Source organism: Artemia franciscana, chromosome 13, assembly GCF_032884065.1.
Source record: "Artemia franciscana chromosome 13, ASM3288406v1, whole genome shotgun sequence".
Lineage (NCBI taxonomy): Eukaryota > Metazoa > Arthropoda > Branchiopoda > Anostraca > Artemiidae > Artemia > Artemia franciscana.
In genome coordinates, this window is record NC_088875.1 from 6,684,152 (window position 1) to 6,704,864 (window position 20,713).

The following is a 20,713-nucleotide window of genomic DNA, read 5'->3' on the forward strand; positions in this document are numbered from 1 at the left end:
AGACTCTTTTGTACAGGTTTTTTGTTGTGGGGGGGGGACTTCATTGTTACTAATTACTAGTTTCGGCGCAATGGTTCTCCTGTCCTCTTGTGTTTAACATTTTTCGAAGTTATTCCATTATTCATTCATTTCAATTTTTTGTTAATTAAAAGAGGGCCTTTCCGAAGCCAAGAGCGGGGGGTTAGCAAAAAAACAAAAAACCTGTACAAAAGTCTTTAAAAGCTGGGGGTTTGGGGGGCGGCAGCCCCCCAACTGCCTCTTCTAATTCCTGTACGTTTTAAGGTTCGACTTTGGGACGCAGCCTCTTTAACTCTTTAAGAAAACGAAGTTTTTTTCATACTACATACATTAAAACCGTACCGTAGTTCATTAGTTACAAAAGTAGAGGGAATATATTATACACGTTTTTCATAGACTTTTTGTGATGTGTACATCGAATTCGCGCGTGCGCAAATGCAGAGAGCGGAGTATGAATTTTGTGGCTTTACATTTGCATTACATTCTTGTGACAGAAAGCAAAGCCATTGTATCTATTGTATGTTTCTCTCTATTGTGAGATGGTGTGAATTTGAAAGAGAATAATTAGTTCGTATTTAATAAGCACCAAGTGCGGATATCTGAATAAAAATACGGTTTATGAAAATGTCTGACGCATCAGGAAAAGTACAAACAGGTATTATTTGGATATATGTATAGAGGTTGTTTTTTATATAGCCTAATTACGCAATTAATTGTGTTGCCATCATGATTTAGAAGATCTCTGATTTCGTCATTGTGAAGGTTTGAAGTACAATATGCATGCCCCCGCCAGAAAGCAAACCAAGGGGATGGCAATCCCCCGTGTTTGCCAAAAAGTGCCCAATAAATCTTGCTTTTTTGTTCCAACTGATTTTTTATATTAGCTGGAACAACAGAAAAGCAACTTTGAATTTACTTTTTTGTAAGTTTTAATACAGTTAGTTAATAGACTTCTTCGTTGAAATAGATTTACATAATCATCATTGTTAGTATTAGATCAAAATCTTATTAGAGTGAAAAAGAGATAGACAAAGTTGAAACCCAAGAAGAATATGCTCTCATAAGCCTAATAAGTGCTTAGTTACCTCACAACCGTTCCTAGTAAATGTTAACTTTTAAAGAAGTTAATATATAGTAGGCTACCTTGCTGGTTATGCCCAAATTGAAACTCAAAACAAGCCATTTTCAAGCATTTGTTCTTTCGTTTTCCTTGCAGTGGGGCCAATTGGGGGACAGGAAGTGTCAATTGGCCTCCCCAAAAAATTTTGCTCCGGCCCCTATTTTGAAAGACACTTCTTTTTAGTATTCTCATTGAAATATGATCTTTTTTATTATTGATTAAAATAACTTTTTATCCTCGAAATAAGTTTTTCAAAGAAATCTAAAGAGCCCCATTAAGACAAGAGTGAGCAAAAATAAAGTCAAATAATCTTCCAAGCGTAAAATTACCACAAATTTCTACCGATAAATATATGCAATTCAAAACGAATAGAAATTACCATAAGTAGCCGAGTCATACTCAAAACGAGCAAAAATTAACATGAGTAGGGCTGATAACTCCAAGGCCTTCCTAAGACCAGAACATTATTTGTGCTATACTGAAAAAAACAAACAAATGACCGTGGATTTGCAGTTTAATTGACATAAATTGATATTTATCCCTTAAATTTTTTATAATTTTTATTTATGAAAGTAAGAAAAGCGAAAACATTTCAAAAGTTTCTTGTTTTTAGTTTTTATATTTCTATATTTGTTTTCGGTTTTAGTTTTTATATTTCATATTTTGTTTCAGCAATCTTTAATTCTGACAAAATTGGATTTTTTAATTTAATTTTATAGTTTCTGAAGTTGAACTGAAAATAAAACTTAATATTATTCCTAAAAGATTTTATCTATGCTCTTTGATAACCTGGATAAACTTACACTCTTTTTATTTATTTAAATTCTAAAAGCAGAAGTAATAGAAGTAGTATCCCTAAAAGTTTCGACTTAGTACTCCCTGTCGTTCTCGATATATTGCTGAGGTGTCTTAATGGCAACCACAAACACAATGCCTTTTGATTCATTTTAAAGGAATATTTAGTTTTAAACCATAATGGGCCAATGGCACAATTGTGGTGTGCTGGCATACCTAATATCCCTAAGGACATAGCTGCTGGACTGTTCTACTATGCTGAACAAAATGGCTGTCTCAAAATTTTGATTGGCTGCGTCTAGAAAAACGAATGGGCCTTAGAGAAGGGCTGCTTGCCCTCAAATCCCTCGTTACTCTTAAAGGGGGCATCAGAGTTTTTAATTTGAATAGAATTAGCCCATCTAGAAAAGTTTCAATGATATTTCTAGCTATTATAGAGTGGTGATGCCTATTATATTCCTTATATGCCCTTTTGAAAACCTGTGTACATACAGTTCTTATGGGAATCGGTAATAAACAAGTGACATATAGCGATCGCAAATTCTGTCGGTCTGTCCCGGTTTTGCTACTTTATGCACTTCAGTAGATAACTTCGAAGACCACAATACCTTTCCATGACGAAATATCCAGTTAAATTTTACTGTCTTACTTTCGTCAGGCACTTCCAGGTAAGCTAGGACGATGAAATTTGGCAGGCGCATCAGGGACCGGACCAGATTAAATTAGAAACAGTCGTTTTCCTGATTTGGCCATCTGGGGGGGGGGGTTTAGTTTGGGAAAAATATAAAAGTGAAGTATATTTAACTTACGAACGCGAGATGGGATCTTAAAGAAATTTGATGTTTGGAAGGATATCGTACTTCAGAGCTCTTATTTTAAATCCCGACCAGATTCGGTGACATTGGGGGAGTTGGAGGGGGGAACCTAAAATCTTAAAAAATGCCTAGGAAAAATAAGCAGAAGCCGTTATTGACATAACTGGAACAGATCTGCTCTGTTTGGGGGAGTTGGGGAAGACGGTTCATTCTGAAAAATTAGAAGAAATGAGGTATTTTTAAGCATTTTTAACTTACGAATGGGAGATGGGATCTTAATGAAATTTGAATGTTAGAAGGATATTGTGTCTCAGAGCTTTTATTCTAAATTCTGACTGGATCCGGTGACATTGGGAGGAATTGGGGGGGGGGGGCTTAAATCTTGGAAAACGCTTAGAGTGGAGGGATCAGGATGAAACTTGGTGGAAAAAATAAGCACAAGTCCTAGATACGTGATTGGCATAACCGGAACGGATCTGCTCTCTGTGGGGGAGTTGGGGAGAGGGTCAATTCTGAAAAATGAGGTATGCTTAACTTACGAAGGAGTGATCGGATCTTAATAAAATTTGATTTTTGAAAGCATATCATGTCTCAGAGGTCTTTTTTTAAATCCTAAAATCTTGGAAAATGCTTAGAGTGGAGGGATCGGGATGAAAATTGGTGGGGAAAATATGCACAAGTCCTAGATACGGTATTGACATAGCTAGAGCGGATCTGCTCTCTTTGGGGGTGTTGGGGGGAGGCTGATTCTAAAAAATAGAAAAAGAGGTATTTTTAACTTCCAAAAGAATGATCAGATCTTAATGAAATTTCATATTTAGAAGGACCTCAAAACTCAGATCTCTTATTTTAAACCCCGACCGGATCCAGTGTCATTAGGAGGGGAGGGGGGCCGGAAATCTTGGAAAAAGCTTAAAGCGGAGAGATCAGGATGAAACTTGGTGGAGAGAATAAGCACAAGTCCAAGACAGGTGACTGACATAACCGGACCGGATCCGTTCTCTTTGGTGGAGTTGGAGGGGATAGTAATTCGGAAAAATTAGAAAAAAATGAGGTATTTGTAACTTAGGAACGGGTGATCAGATCTGAATGAAATTTCATATCTAGACGTATCTTATACTTTAGAACTCTCATTTTAGGACCAGATCCGACGACATTGAAGGAAATTGGAGGGGGAAGCCGGAATTCTTCGAAAACGTGAAAATCAATGTATCTTATGAATGGGTGATGGGATCTTAATGAAACTTGATATATAGAAGAATCTTATGTCTCAGATGCTCCATTTTCAAATCGGATCCGGGGCATAGAGGGTTGGAGGGGGGAAAATAGAAATCTTGGAAACTGGAAATCTTGGAAAATACTTAGAGTGGAGATATCGAGATGAAACTTGATCTTAATGAAATTTGATATTTAGAAGGAAGTCGTGTCTCAGAGCTCTTATTTCAAATCCCGATCAGATCTGTTGACATTGGAGGGAGTTCGAGCGGGAAACGAAAATCTTGGAAAACGCTTATAAATGTCGTAGTTACGTGATTGACGTAACCGGACTGGATCCGTTCTCTTTGGGGGAGTTAGGTGGTGGGGTTCAGTGCATTGGCGAGTTTGGTGCTTCTGGACGTGCTAGGACGATGAAAATAGGTAGGCGTGTCAGGGAGCTGTACAAATTATCTTGATAAAGTCGTTTTCCCCGATTTGACCATCTGGGGGGCTGAAGGGAGAGGAGAACTTAGAAAAATTGAGGTATTTTAACTTACGAGTGGGTGATCGGATCTTAATGAATTGCAATATTTAGATGGATCTTGTGCTTTAGAACTTTCATTTTACGACCAGATCTGGTGACATTGAAAGAAGTTGGAGGGGGAAACCGGAACTCTTAGAAAACGTGAATATCGAGGTCCTATCTTACGAATGGGAGATCGGATCTTAATAAAACTTAATATGTAGAAGAATCTTATGTCTCAGATGCTCCTTTTTCAATTCAAATCGGATCCGAGGACGTAGAGGGTCGGATGGGAGAAACGGAAATCTTTGAAACCGGATATCTTGGAAAACGCTTAGAGCGGAGAGATCGGGATGAAACTTGATGGGAAGAATAAGCCCAAGCTATAGATACGAGATTGACGTACTTTGTACGGATCCGTTCTCTTTGGGGGAGCTTGGGGTTCTTAATTTGGAAAAAATAATGTATTTTTGCCTTAAGAACGGGTGACAGGATCTTAGCGAAATTTGATATTTAGAAGAAACTCATGTCTCATAGCTCTTATTTCAAGTCCTGACCAGATCTGTTGACATTGGGGGAGTTGGAGGGGAAAGCGGAAATCTTGGAAAACGTTTATAAATGTCCTAGACACGTGATTTTGTGGGCTGACGCCTCTATTACTAGGGTAACTGAGCGCCCCAAAGTGACTGATAATGTAAGTGATATGGTTCGAGCCTTTGATCTTTGTGATGAGAAAAAGATCAGCCTACCTCAGTATCTGATTTTCGAGCCAGATCAGGTCCCATGTGTGCCAGGGGAGACAACAGCTACGTTAACTCGAAAGGTTAATGAACTCTACATGGAATTTAAAAGCTTCGCTGAGCACCATAAAGCAAGGTCAGTCGTGCAAACTATTCCTGATATGAAACCTCCCCCACCCGCAAAACCGTCCTATTCGGTTATTGTGAAAAATCCACCAAAAAACTTGAATAATCCTGACGCTCGAAAAGATTTCCTGGATAAAGCTTGTGGGGGTGTCAGTTCAAGCATAGTTGTTTTGAGGCCTAGGAGGGATGCATGGCAAGTAGTTCTGTCGGACAAGGGTGCCGCCAATACTTTGGCAGATGCATTAAGCAAAGTAGACCAATCCATTAATGCTAAAGTGAAGAGTCCTGCCTTTTTCGGTATAGTACGCCGAGTGCCTGACGGAACATCTAAAAGTGACCTATGCGATCTCGCTAATAACTGTATAGAAGTTGTTCAGTTAGGAAGTACGAGGTCTTTTCGATTAAAGTTTGAGTCACGTGACCAGCTAAACTATGCCACTGAGAATCCCCTTGTTATTGGTTACGAGCGTCTACCTATAACTGAGTACAAGTTTTTGCCTACCCAGTGCTACAAATGCCAGTGCTACGGCCATACTGCAAATAACTGTAAAGCTTCCCCGAGATGCTCTAAATGCGCTGGTGACCACAAGAACTCCAAAGAAAACCCGTGTCAACTTGTCATGAAATGTGCTCTCTGTGGCTCCTCCGACCACCCCTGTTATTCGTATAAATGTCCAGAAGCACAGAAACTACTGCTTAAGAAATGAACAGTCAAACAAACACAAGTACAAGTACTTTACAAGATTTTACGTTTCTTAATAATTTGTCACTGTGCAATAATGTTGTTTTTAATTATTATGATGACCAAAATAATCTGTCCACCAACACCTTAGCTAGCCCCGATAGCCCTTTAAACCAAATTAACTGTAAATATCTCGACACTTTTGATTTTGTGAAAAATGTGAAACCTAAGCTAATGGAAGAGACCAAACTTAATGTAATTTGCTTTAATATCAGAAGCATACGGGATAAGTGGGCTAATTTTAAAGATCTAATTTTAACAAATGGTTACTGCCCTTTCGACGTAATTGGAATAACGGAGACGTGGCTTTCAGAAATTGATGATACTAATGAATTTTCCCTCACTGGCTTTCAAGCTATTCATATTGAAAGAAAATTAACCAAGTCCTCTGGTGGCATTTCTCTTTACATCCGATCAAGTCTAAAATTCACCAGACTATTCGATTGTGAATTCTTGTTCTCGCAACCTATAAATAATAGATGCATTTATTCAATAATCGTCGACATAAGTGTAGACGAGAATTCTTTTATTTTTTCGTTATTTTATAAACCACCCTCATTTCCGACACCTTTCTTTTGTAATCAGTTTGATGATTTTTCTAGTTTTATTAATTTACCACAAAAGAAGGCAATAGTTTTTGGGGACTTCAATTGTAATTTATTAAATGTTAGCAATAACAATGATAGTGATACCTTCTTTGAAACATTTACCTCAAGTGGTCTTCTTCCCACAATCCTTTTTCCTACTAGAGTTGATCCCATGAGGTCTACCGCTACTTTAATTGATAACATTTTTGTATCCACTTCCCTGGGAAACCACCTGTCCTCCAAAATAATATTTTCTGACCTGTCAGATCACTTTCCAATCTATCTTTCCTTACCCTCCCTATCAGCTACTCAACCCCGTAGAACTAATACCCCTACGTCTAATAGAATATATAATACTGTGAATATGAACCGGTTCACGGATTGTTTGAAATCCTTCGACTGGTCCAAGACTTTGGATTGTCAGGATGTTAATTCAGCCACAAGTAGTTTCACACAGGGATTGAGTGATCTTATTAGTTCAACCTTTCCAGTTCGTAAATCAAACCGAAAAACTACCCATATACGCCCCTGGATTTCAAATAGCCTGATAATCTCTTCATACCGAAAAAATGACCTATATAAGTTAGCTTGCAAAACCAGTAGCGTTATTGACCTGACTAATTATAAAAAATACAAAAACATATATACCAAACTCATCCGGGAAGCAAAGAAAAATTATTATTATTCAAAAATCTCTCACTGCAAAGGGAACTTGCAAAAAATTTGGTCTACAATAAATGAAATCCTTTCAAAAAAAAAGGAATTCAAGATCTGTTCCTATTAACCTTAGGGACATCAGTGGCAGATTAATTGACCCAGTTTTAGTACCGGATGCTTTTAATAATTATTTCACTAATATTCCAAATGCTAACTCCTGTTCCTTCTCACAGTCAGTACACCCTAGCAAGAATCCCAGATCCATGTTTTTCTCTCCAACTGATCGCAAAGAGGTGCTTCAAGTTATCGAATCTCTCTCTAATAGTAGTACACCTGACTTCTTTGGCATAAGTAATAAGCTTCTTAGGACCGTATCTTCCTATATTTGTGAACCCATTGTGCACATAGCAAACCTGTCTATGACCAATGGAGTCTTCCCAGAAATATTTAAATCAGCAATTGTTATCCCGATTCATAAAAAAGGCGATCCGTCTGAGATAAGCAATTATCGTCCAATCTCACTTCTCCCAGTTATATCTAAGGTGCTCGAGAGAATTATATTCCGACGTCTTTCTCCCTTTGTATTTGGGAATCAGTCATCAGATTCGTTGATTTCTCCTCATCAATATGGCTTCCGTGCCAAATTTTCAACTGCTCATGCACTAATAGACGCCACACAGTTTATACGTTCCCAACTTGACCTTAAAAATACTGTACTGGGCTTATTTCTGGATTTTTCAAAGGCCTTTGACATGGTTGATCACAGTGTTTTATTAAGTAAACTCAATAACCTAGGGATTCGCGGAGTTCCTTTCTCATGGTTCGGCTCTTATCTCTCTGGTAGAGTACAGAGTGTGAGACTGGGCGGGGTGACTTCACATCCCCTACCTGTCCGGAGGGGCGTCCCACAGGGCTCTGTTCTTGGTCCAATACTTTTTCTCCTTTATATTAATGATTTGATTACGGACCTGGGTCCATCAGTGCACCCAGTACTTTTTGCTGACGATAGCAACTTTTTCATCACCGGTCCTAATTTACCATCCGTCGTCACCTCTACTCAAACCCTTCTGAATAGAGTACAGGAGTGGTGTCTCGTTAACTGCATGACCATTAACAGCAAGAAAAGTCAGGTGGTATTATTTCAAACCCCTTACAAAAAAAAATGAAGTTCAGCCAGCACTTGGCCTAAAATATTCTACCAATCTCCTCCCGCAGGTCGAAGTTGCCAAGTTTCTTGGTGTCCACATAGACTCCTGCCTATCATTTGCAACACATGTGTCCTATGTTAGAGCCATAATTTTGCGACAGGTAAGTATAATTAATCGTGTGAATTATTTTCTTCCTCTCGATATCCTTGTCACCCTTTATTATTCTTTTATTTACCCATATATCTCATACTGCGGATCTGTATGGGGCAATACTTATCCTTCGGTTACCAATAAATTAAAATCTGCTCAAAACCGTGCCGTCAAAGCAGTTTTTTGGTTGCCACGACTATATCCCACCAAGGACTTGTACTCCGATTTTGGTATTATCCCTTTTGAACAAATCATCAAAAAGTTAAATCTATCCCTTGCATATTCCGCTTACCATAAAAATCTTCCTCCCCACTTATTAACTTATTTTAATAGTAATAATTCTGAAGGCCACTGTCTCCGTTCATCCAACCGTTCCTTCATTGTCCCCAGGTGTATCTCTAGTTCCGCCCAGCGATCCCCAATTTATAAATCTATAATTCAATGGAATGTAATACCCTCCAGTGTCGAGCTATCCACAAGTTTTCGGACGCTATATAATAATGTACTAAAATCTTGATATTATATTTCTATAAATGTTTGTTCAATTTGCTTTAATTACCCTTGTTTTCTCTTTTTTTTTCTTCTCTCTCTTTTTCATTTACAATTTTTTGTTGTTTTGGTCCTTAACAAGTTCGCTTCTAGGATCTTTATTATTATTGTTGTTATGTGTTTTCTTTTCTTTTTGAATAAATTGAATACCATATGAGCTCTTGGCTCTTCCGACCTCATCACAAGTGCCATATCAGCTCTTAGCTCTTGTTTTTTCTTGAAACTCGTAATTGTTCCCTAAAAGTTTTTTTTGGAATCCCTTTAGCTTCATCAGTTACATTATCCGCAGTGGTAGTATTAAAAGTATACATATAGTCACTTCCTGCTAGTGCAAAGTCCCCCACAGCCTATCCTTAAAGGTACAAATTAATTATATAAGCTGTTCTTCAGATATTGCTTTGTCACCTTTTTGAAAGTCCGCATGCTCATAGTTCATTTTGATTTAGTTGAATATGTGCCTAAATATTCCATAAAAGCTTAACCTTAATACCCTCAGCTTGCGCAGTAGCAAAAGCTGTAGCAGTATTAGTAGCAGTATGCACATAGCACCTTTTGTTTTGTCAACCCCCCCTTCAACACACACTGAATTTTTCAACCATTCCTGAAGCACCTGTGTGGGCCTAGTGTTTTTCGATTGAGTTCCATACAGTTTCTATATATCCCAAGTTTTTCACCCCAATATCCTTAGTTTTAATAGCAGTAGTAGTAGTAGTAGCTATAGAACTAATTGTGGTAGGCTAAGCTTTAGTCGTAGTAGTAATAAAAGAAATAGTTATAATATTAACAGTAGCAGTAGTATTAGTAGAAGCTCTAGCATTAGGATGTAAATATTTTATTTTGGTCAGTTCTACATCCCTCACAATATAAATACTGTTAAAACAATAGTAGTAGTGATATTACTAGTAATAGTATTGAAGAGCGGTAGTACCACTGGCAGCAATAGTATTAGCCTATTGCATTTTGGTCAGTTGAACATCCCTCCCATCAAGTCCTGGATGATCCAACTTAATATAATTAGCCATTGCTGTGACATTGCTGATATGTCCTTTTGAAAACCTCTATGAGTAGTTTTAGTAAATGCTGCAGTAACAGTAGTATTATCAGCAGTGTGCACATATTGTCTTTTGGTGAGATGATCTTCCCCTTTAAGTATTCTCTGAAAGTTTCAACTTAATACCCCAATCAATTCTTGAGATACGCTATTTTGACAATGTGCATGCGCATAGCGTCTTTTGATTTAGTTTAATTTTTTCTTTAATACTGTAAATGGATTAGTGTCGTATAGTAGTGGTGGCAGTTGTAGTAGTATTGATAGCATGCAAATATTGCCTTTTCCATCATCTCCCTTATCATTTCCTAAATTTTCGTAATTAATATACCTAGTTATTCCAGTGTTGTACCCTTTTTACAATCCCTATACACATAATGTGTTTTAATTTAGTTCAACACTCCCCTCAACATTCTCTGAAAGACTCATATGAATACATTTCGTGTTCTTGGAAAGGAAACACTCATATGAATACATTTCATGTTCTTGGAAAGTAAAGTTCAAAGATGTATACTTTTCTCAATAACATATATTATGTAAACAATGAACGAATTGCCTAACTTACAGCCCTTGTCCTGAGGACTTTGGGGAGGTTGAAATCCCCAATAGTGGACCTTTTAACAATGCTCATTAAAATAGCTGTCTTAAAATTTTGATCGGATATGATTTTGGGAATGATAGGCTTGGGGGGGATGACGCCCTTCCATTCACTTTTGACTCTTAACAAGGGCACTAAAACTTCCACTTTCAATCAAATGAGCTCCATCCGATCTAAAGTTTACACAACTACCCGTTCCATATCAACCTTATATGCCCTGGGCGTAACTTACAACCCTTGCCCATGGGCTCTAGGTGATTGTGTCCACACTAAAGACATTGTTATACGATTTTTGGACTCTTTGTGACAAAATGGCTATCTTACAATTTCAATTGAATGTGTTTTGGGAAAAGAGGATGTCATGGAGGGGGGCTAGTTTATCTCTATCATGTTTGACTTTTAAAAAGAAAACTATAATAATACATTTCAAATCAAATGAGCCTCTTCTAAAATTCACACGACCACCCTTTCCATGAAAACCTTAAATGCTCCTGGAATATAACTTACAACCCTTAATTCCAGACTCTGGGGGAGTCTGTCTACCCCAAAGGCCTTATTTTATGATCTTTGGACCATTTTTGAACAAATGGCTATCTCAAAATTTTTATCGGATGCATTTGTGGAAATTAAAACGTAAGGGGGGGGGGGGGGGCTGTCCCCGATCACTTTGATTCTAAAAAGTGGACTAGAATATCTGATTTCAAATCAAATGAGCCCCCTCCGGAGTTTATACGACCACCATTTCCGTAACAACCTTATATGCCCCGGGGCATAAATTTAACCCTTGCACTGAGGTCTTTGGGGGGGGGGGTGTCATCCGAAAGGACATAATTTCAAGACCATTTAACTACGCTGAAGAAAAATGGCTATCACAAAATTTTGATTAGAAGTGTTTTGGGAATTGGTGGGCGTGTGGGGGTTGCCCTCCAATCCCTTTTATCTCTTAAAACAGTTCCAATCAGTTTCTAATCGAATGAGCTTTTTTCGAAGTTTCTATGCAAAAATTTCTTTCACATGTATTTTGGGAAAATACGAGGTGTGGTGGGAGGGTATCGACCTCCGATCACTCTGAATCTTAAAAAGTGTACTACAACTTTCTGATTACTAATCCAGTGAGCCCCTTTGAAGTTTATACGAACACCTTTTCTATAAGAAGCTCAAATGCCCTCAGGACGTAGCTTGCAACCCTTGCCCATAGGGCGGCGGAGAGGCTGTTATCCTCAAAGACATTTCTTATGGACCTTTCAACTAAGCTGAACAAAATGGCTGTCTTAAAATTTTGATTGGATGTCTTTGAGGAAATGATGAGTATTTAAGAAGGGGGAGGGGGTAGTTCCCCTCCAGTTACTTTTGACTATTAAAAGGGTACTAGTTTCTACGACAACATATGTCCATTTTAAATTTATATAAGTTGCATTTCAGGAAAATACAAGGTGTACAAGGTGTGGGGGGAAGGTATCCTCCCTCCGATTACTCTGAATCTTAAAAAAGGCATTAGAACTTCTGATTACTAATCCAGTGAGCCCCCTCCAAAGTTTGTACGAGCACCCTATCCAACTGAATGAGCCCTTTAGAAAAGTCCGACAACCTCTTCGATACGAAGTGCCCTGGTCAAAAAAAAAAAAAAAAAAAAAAAAAAAACACTGCGCCCACATCACTCTATGATTCTCATTGATAAAATTGGGAAACAGCAAAATTACCCCCGCCCTCCTGAATTTGAATTGTCCATTTTTGCAGCCCCTCCCCCCCATAAATTTATGGGAATTGACGCTTTGGAGACAGCCCGCCTTAACTAGACTCTTTTTTATTAGCTCTATTCTACTAATTTTGTTCCTTGTCCATTTATACAAAGTATGTTGATTAAAGTGCAATTGTAGTCACATTCAAAATTACAGAAATTAGATAAGCATTAGCCTGTTCTGTTTATCATGTGCTAACAAAATCTGGTTTTGTGTGTATTTCTTCACAATGTTTTATATTATTTTTCAGGTGAAACATTTTTTTCCATCTAATAGTCGATATTTTTTCTCATGCAAAATACAAATGAATGTGCAGTGTCAGTTTAATATACACATCATGATATTTATTCTTTAAAATCTTAATACCATTTAATCTATTTAAGTTATAAAAGTGAAAACATTTAATTTTTTCTGTAAAGTTCAAATTATGTCCTGGCCTTGGGATGGCATAGGGGTTTTGAGCCCTACTCATGTTAATTTCTGCTCGTTTTGAGTTTGACTCGGTTATTTATAGTCACTTCACTTCGTTTTGGGTTTCATTTATTCATCGATGCTCATTTGTGATAGGTTTATGCTTGGTAGATTATTTGATTTTATTTTTGCTCATTTGTGGTTTAATGAAGTTTTTTACTTTTCTTGTAAAAACTTATTTGGTGGAAAAAGTTGTTTTAAATTAATTTCCGTTCGTTTTATATTGATGCAGTCTTTTCGGGGAAAAAGAAAATAATTGTTTAAATCTTTTTTGTTTTTCTTTAAGAATTTATAGTTCGGCCAGCTATTTGTATGTTAGAGAACATTTTTCAATAATTTTTAACAACATATACCCTCTTAAAAATCTAGAAACAAATGATAGTGTACGATTTAGTTTTATACCTAATCTAGTTGACCTGAAAAATTAAACTTGACACAGTTTCGCAAAAAAATCAATCTATGCTATTTCACAGCTTGGATACACCTACATTCTTTTGATTTAGTTAACTTTTAAGAGCAAGAGTAGTAATAGAAGTAGTCCCGAAAGCACATAATACCCTTAATCGTTCTTGGAGTATTGCTGAGATGTCTTATTGGCAATCAGGATACTCACAGTGCTTTTTTATTAAATCTTACGGCAACATTTATTTTTTAAACATAATGTGCAAATTGCATAACTATGGGGGTTGACCTACGCAGTAGCCAAACTGTTCAGCTATGCTGAATAAAATGACTATCTTAAATTTTGATTGGAAGTGTCTAGAAAATTATAAGGTAAAGAGGAGGGTTGATTGCCGTCCAATCACTTTTGACTTTTAAAAAGGATATTAGAATTTAAATTTCCAATCAAGTTGGCTGCTTTAGAATAATTAAATAACAAAAAAAAGTTTTTTTTAACGGAAAGTAAGGAGCGACATTAAAACTTAAAACGAACAGAAATTACTTCGTATATGAAAGGGGCTGCTTCCTCATCAACGCCCCGCTCTTTACGCTAAAGTTTGACTCTTTATCTTAACTCTACTTTTTATAACAGTAAAAAACTCTTTCTCTTAACTCTACTTTTCAAAACAGTAAAAAACTTTAGCGTAAAGAGCGGGGTGCTGATGAGGAAGCAGCCCCTTTCATATACGAAGTAATTTCTGTTCGTTTTAAGTTTTAATGTCGCTCCTTACTTTCCAAAAAAACTTGTTTGTTTTTTTTATTTAATTTCTGAACGTTTTTGAATCAATGCATGTTTTGATTTTGGCTCTCCGCAGATGAATAATTAAAACGAAATTTGCATATTTTTTTTTGGTCCAAATGGCTTTTTCATAGTTTTGATCGAATGATTTTGAAAAAAAGGAGCGGGGTAGGAGGCCTAGTTGCCCTCCGATTTCTTTTGGTTACTTAAAAAGGCAACTAGAACTTCTAATTTTTATGAATGTTTTTATTAGTAAAAGATATACTTAACTTACAAATTAGCTTACGTAATGAACTTCTGTATTCTCATGTTTTTATTACGTATATGAAGGAGTTCACCCCCTCACTCTTTGCACTAAAGCTTAAATTTTGTCCCAATTTCTTAAGAATGACCCCTGAATCACAAAAGCCGTAGAATAAATAGTTGAAATTACTAAAAATACTTTAGCGTAAATAGCGAGGTAATAGGAGGAGGTGAGCCCATCATATGCGTAATAATTCCTGTTCGTTTTAAGTTTTAATGCTTCTCCTTACTTTTAGTTCAAAAAACTTTTTCATATTTATTTTTTCATTGTTTTTTTTTAATAATGCTAGAAAATCCTCCCCCAACATATCCTCCTCTTATCAACCCCCACTACAACCTAAAAATCCCCCTGAAAACATCTGTACACTTACAAATAACCATCACTATATGTAAGCACTAGTCAAAGTTTGTAACTTGTGGCACCTCCCACGGGGACTGTGGGGGAGTAACTCTTCCCCAAAGACATCGTTATAAGGTTTTTTGACTACGCTGAATAAAATGGCTATCTCAGAATTTTGATTTGGTGACTTTGGGAAGATAATTAGCGTGGGAGGGGGCCTAGGTGCCCTCCAATTTTTTAGGTCACTTATAAAGGGCACTAGATCTTTTCATTTCCATTAGAATGAGCCCTCTCGCAAGATTATAGGGTCACTGGGTCGATACGATTACCCCTGGGGAAAAAAAAACGCATCCGTTATCTGGCAAAAAACACAAAAATGCTAAAAAATACAAAATCCCACATTTTTGTATATAGGAGCTTGAAACTTCTACAATGGGGTTCTATAATACGCTGAATCTCATGGTGGGATTTTCGTTAAGATTCTATGACTTTTGGGGGTTGTTTCCCCCTATTTTCTAAAATAAGGCAAATTTTCTGGGGCTAGTAAATTTTGATAGTTAAGACTAAACTTGATTAAACCTATATATTTAAAATCAAAATTAAAATGCGATTCTTTTGATGTAGATATTGATATCAAAGTTCCATTTTTTAGAGTTTTGGTTACTATTGAGCTGGGTCGCTCCTTACTACAGTTCGTTACCACGAACTGTTTGATTAATGATATTATTTACTGTGATATTGCACCACTGCCTGTTATATTATGCCCTTTATTATTATATTGCTTATATGCCCTTTTAGCAGTGGCATGTGTATAATTCTTTCGTTTAATAGAAACTACCCCTAAACGTTTCAACTTAGTAGGGTCAAAAGTATACACTTAATTTCTTCTTACTTTTTCAAAATCTCTCTCAGCGTACTCTGAAAGTTATAACTTAATAAAGTGAGCCGTTATTGTGATATTGTTTTGTCACCCTATTAACAGTCTAAATGATCATAGTTCGTTTTGATTTACTTCAGCATCCGCCTGAATATTTCTTGAAAGCTTCACCTTAATATCCTTTGCTCGTGTAGTAGCAATAGTTGTAGTAGCAGTTGTGGCATTAGTAGTAGTATGCACATCACATAACACCTTTTTTTCAACATCCCCTTCAGCACACGATTAAATTCTTAACTTAATAATAGCACTGCTGATACGTCCTGTTGACAACCAACACCTACCAACCAACCATCAACCAACCAACGTCCTCTTGACAACCCTCTTGTGGGCATAGTGCATTTCGATTTATTTCAATACAGTCGCAATATTGCCCAAAGTTTTCGAATGAATGTCCTTATGTTCATTAGTAATAGTAATAGCACCAGTAGTTATAGTAGTAGCAGAAGAAGTAGAGTTAATAGTCGTAGTCTGAGCTTTAGTAGCAGTGGTAGTAGTAATAATAGCAGTAATAATAATAGTAGCAGTAGTCGTAAGAGTAGAAGCAGTAGTATTATGATGCAAATATTGTCTTTCAGTTAGTTCAACATCCTCCACAACAAGTGACGAAACTGTTCTTAAGATATTCCTTAAATGCCTTTTTGCCAACCTGCATACAGATGGCAGGTTGTCATCCGTATAACAGACATTTTCAGAGATATTCTCTGAAAGTTTCACGTTTATACCCTTAGTTATAGTTGTAATAATAGTAGTGACCGCCCTTCACTTTCCAGGTTAGGTTAGGACCGCCCTTCACTTTCCACGAGGCCCGTAGGGGGTAAACCTAGAGTTGGTAGCCCCCAAAGACGTTATTACGCACACCTGTGTCTTACGCAATACTTTATCCCACATGTAACGGTAGAGTGCACCTGCGTCATAGAGAATGTTTTTTCTAAAAGATGCAGGTGTTAATTACGTAGTAAGGAGGGCTTTCTAGACGATGCATGTGTTATTACCTAATAGTGTCTTTGAAACCTTCAGGGGTCTGCCAAATCATGATTTCTTTGGATGCTACGTAACAGACTTTGGTTATTACATAATAGAGAGGGTTTTTTCTTAGAAAAACCCTGGAGGGCCATGGGAAAACCTAGAGGGCCTGCTAGTGGGAACCTTCAAGACGACGGACCCTAGCGAGCAATTCCAACAGGCCCTTAGCAACCCATTAAACCAGGGCTCTAGCAACCGTTTTAACCAGGAACCCTAGCAACCAACTCTTACGGTGCCCCTAGCAACCAGTGCCAACGGAGGTCCATGGAACTTAATACTATCAACTGGATCTGAAGCACTGCTGATACGTCCTCTTGACAACCAACACCTACCAACCAACCAACGTCCTCTTGATAACCCTCTTGTGGGCATAGTGCATTTTGATTTATTTCAATACAGTTACAATATTGCCCGAAGTTTTCGACTGAATGCCCTTATGTTCATTAGTAATAGTAGTAGCACCAGTAGTTATAGTAGTAGCAGAAGGAGTAGAGTTAATAGTCGTAGTATGAGCTTTAGTAGCAGTGGTAGTAGTAATAATAGCAGTAATAATAATAGTAGCAGTAGTCGCAGGAGTAGAAGCAGTAGTATTAAGATGCAAATATTGTTTTCCGGTTGGTTCAACATCCTCCATAACAAGCGACGAAACTGTTCTTAAGATATTGCTTATGTGCCTTTGTGCCAACCTGCATACGGATGGCAGGTTGTCAGCCGTATAACAGAAATTTTCAGAGATATTCTCTGAAAGTTTAACCTTCATACCCTTAGTTATAGATTTAATAATAGTGGTGACCGCCCTTCACTTTCCACGAGGCCCTTAGGGGGTAAACCTAGAGTTGGTAGCCCCCAAATAGGTTATTACGCACACCTGAGTCTTACGCAATATTATATCCCAGCTGTAACGGTAGAGTACACCTATGTCATAGAGAATGTTTTTTTTTTTAAAGATGCAGGTGTTTATTACGTAGTAAGGAGGGCTTTCTAGACGATGCATGTGTTGATTACATAATAGTTTCTTTGAAACCTTCAGAGGTCTGCCAAATCATGATTTCTTTGAATGTTATGTAACAGACTTTGGTTATTACATAATAGAGAGGGTTTTTTCTTAGAAAAGCTGGGAGGGCCAGGGAAAAACCTAGAGGGCCTGCTAGTGGGAACCTTCAAGACGACTGACCCTAGGGAGCAATTCCAATAGGCCCTTAGCAACCAATTAAACCAGGGCTCTGGCAACCATTTTAACCAGGGACCCTAGCAACCAATTCTTACGGGGCCCCTAGCAACCAATGCCAACGGAGGTCATAGCTTCTAATTTCATTTGGACCCCTAGCAACCTTTTCCACCGAGAGAGGCCTAGTAGTCAATTTCAAGGGGGACCCTAGCATCCAATTCTATCGGTGTTCCCTAGCAACTAATTTTACCGAGAAGACGTTTTTCAAGACATTTCGATATTCCATTGGTTATTATGTAATAGGGAATGTTTACTTATGTTAAGGATGTCGCATTCTAACGTGAGTTGTTTATTCAGGGCCCGTGGGACATCTCCACTTGTAACTGAGGAGGGAGCACACGTGGGGTGTTAGGTAATGACAATGCACACGTGGATTGTTACATACTACTTTAAGAGATTTATTTTTCTTTCAATGTGTTTTCTTTTTTTCAGGGGACCCCTATAATCTGGAGATTTTTGTCCGAATTAGGATTTGAAAGGGATTTCCCCTCAATAGAATGAAGCCCTAAACAGGTGGACTATCAAAGCCTTTCTAATATTTTGATTTGACGAATACTTTCTACGCCAGAACCTATTTCACGTACGATGGAATCCTCTGCCCGCTGTCTAGAACGATTAAGTGGTTCGCATATTTCCAATCCTTTCCACATGAGTCCGCACGAGTATCCCAATACTGTTGATTTTTCTCTATTAGATGCACCTGCCTGTTATAACGATATTAATTTTCTAAAGTGACATAGACAGGTTAAGTTATCGACTGCATCAGTGAGATATTATATAGCATTGGCTTTAGATATTTCATTGCGTAAATGATTACGTATTGAAGATTCGTCCTGGAACAAGAAATCTAAAGAACGAATAATTTTGTACATACAAACTTTGTTAATAAAAAAAATATACAAGCGTTATTAAAATACAGAAAAAAACAGTCAAAACTCAACAAGCGAAAGAAACCTGAAAAAAGCTTATAAGGGATAAAACATAAGTAACAAGAACCGTGAATTAAAGAAAGGTGGGAACCCCTAGCAAGCAATTCCATAGAGATTTGGTCGTTATTATAGGTAATTTAAGCCATATTAAGAGGTATTTTTGGGGTGTTAGTGAAAATGCCTCATTTCTATTTCTCCAGAGGTTGCGCCTACTTGTTACAGTCCATTAATATAATCCTTGATACTCGTAAAATCATATTTTGAAAAATGAAACATTTAAACGAACAAAAAGAGACAATTTTTTGTTTTCGGTTATTTATGAGAAATTTAACGAAAATGCCTCATTGCTTTGACTAGGTGTTAGATTTCAGTCCCCCCACCGCTGAAAAATTCTGTTAACACCTCTCACCTTAACTTTAAGCTGTGTAAATGTTATTCCAAACAATTCATGTCACCTTGTCACACTATGGATAGCACACCAAAGGCAGTTTTTCCCTATCCCCATGGCACTGGTGTCTTTGTCAACCCTACATACATTGTTATGTGTTCTTTGGACTATTCTGAGCAAAATCACTGTCTCAGGATTTTAATCAGATTTGTTTGGTGAAGAGGGGTAGTCGGGGTTGGAGGGTAGCTTCCCTTCATCAGTTTTCACTCTTAAGAAGGAATTAGAAATTCCAATTTCAACTAAACGAGCCTCCTCTAGTGTTTATACAGCCAACCCATCCATAAAAACCTTAAATACCCCCGTGGGCTTAACTTACAACCCTTGCCCCTAGGCTCTGGGGTTTATTTCAACCCCAAAAGCCTTTTTATATTATATTTAGACTACTTTGAATAAAATGGCTATCTCAAAATTTCTATAAGATGTATTTTGGAACTATGCGACTTGTTTGTGTGTGTGGGGGGTTGCTGGTCTCCGATCACTGTGACTCTTAACAATGACACTACAGCTTCTGATTACCAATCTACTGAGCCTCCTTTGAAGTTTATGTCACCACGCTTTCTGTAACAACCTTATATACCCCAAGGCTTAAACTTACAATCCTTGTCCTGGGGCTGGAGGGGATTTGTCATCCTCAAAGACTTATTTCCGGACCTTTCAATTGCTTTGAACAAAATGATTATCTCAAAATTTTGATTGGAAATGTTTGGTGAAATGACCAGCGTGGGGGGGGGGTCTTTTACCCTCCGATCACTTTAGACTTGTGAAAAGGCACTGATCCTCTCAATTTCCAATCGAATGAGTTCTTGAAGTTTCTATGACAACGCTTTCTATAAAAACCTTGTATGCTGCAAGGGCATAACTTACATTTTTCAACTACTTTGAAAAATAGCCATATCAAAATGTTAATCGGAAGTATTTGGGGAAATGATTGGCATGGGAGGGGGAGGGGAGGGCCTTTTGCCTCCTATCACTTTCAATTATTAAAAAGGACACTAGACCGCTAAAATTTCCAATTGAATGAGCCCTTTGTGAAGTTTCTTCGACAACAATTTTTAGAAAAACCTAACATGCCCCCAGTGCATAACCTACAACCTTTGCCCCGAGGGATGGGGGGAGATGTCATCCTCAAAGACGTAATTTCCAGACCTCTCAACTACGTTGAACAAAATAGCTATCTCAAAATTTTGATTGGATGTGTTTGGGAAATAGTGGGCGTGGGAGGGGAGTTAGTTGCCCTCCAGTCACTTACGGCTATTGAAAAGGGCATAAGCCCTTCCAATTTTTTATCGAATGAGCACTTTT

At 37.6% G+C, this 20,713-nt stretch overlaps 1 protein-coding gene across 1 annotated transcript in view; it reads left to right on the forward strand.

The window, feature by feature from the left end:
• Positions 1-494: 494 nt before the first annotated feature.
• LOC136034451 (phosphotriesterase-related protein-like) overlaps positions 495-20,713 on the forward strand; it is a 47,964-nt gene continuing 27,745 nt past the window's right edge. The window contains exon 1 of the mRNA XM_065715634.1: positions 495-673. Within this exon, the coding sequence (XP_065571706.1) occupies positions 637-673 (37 nt within the window). The 5' untranslated portion in view covers positions 495-636. The remainder of the gene's footprint in view (positions 674-20,713) is intronic.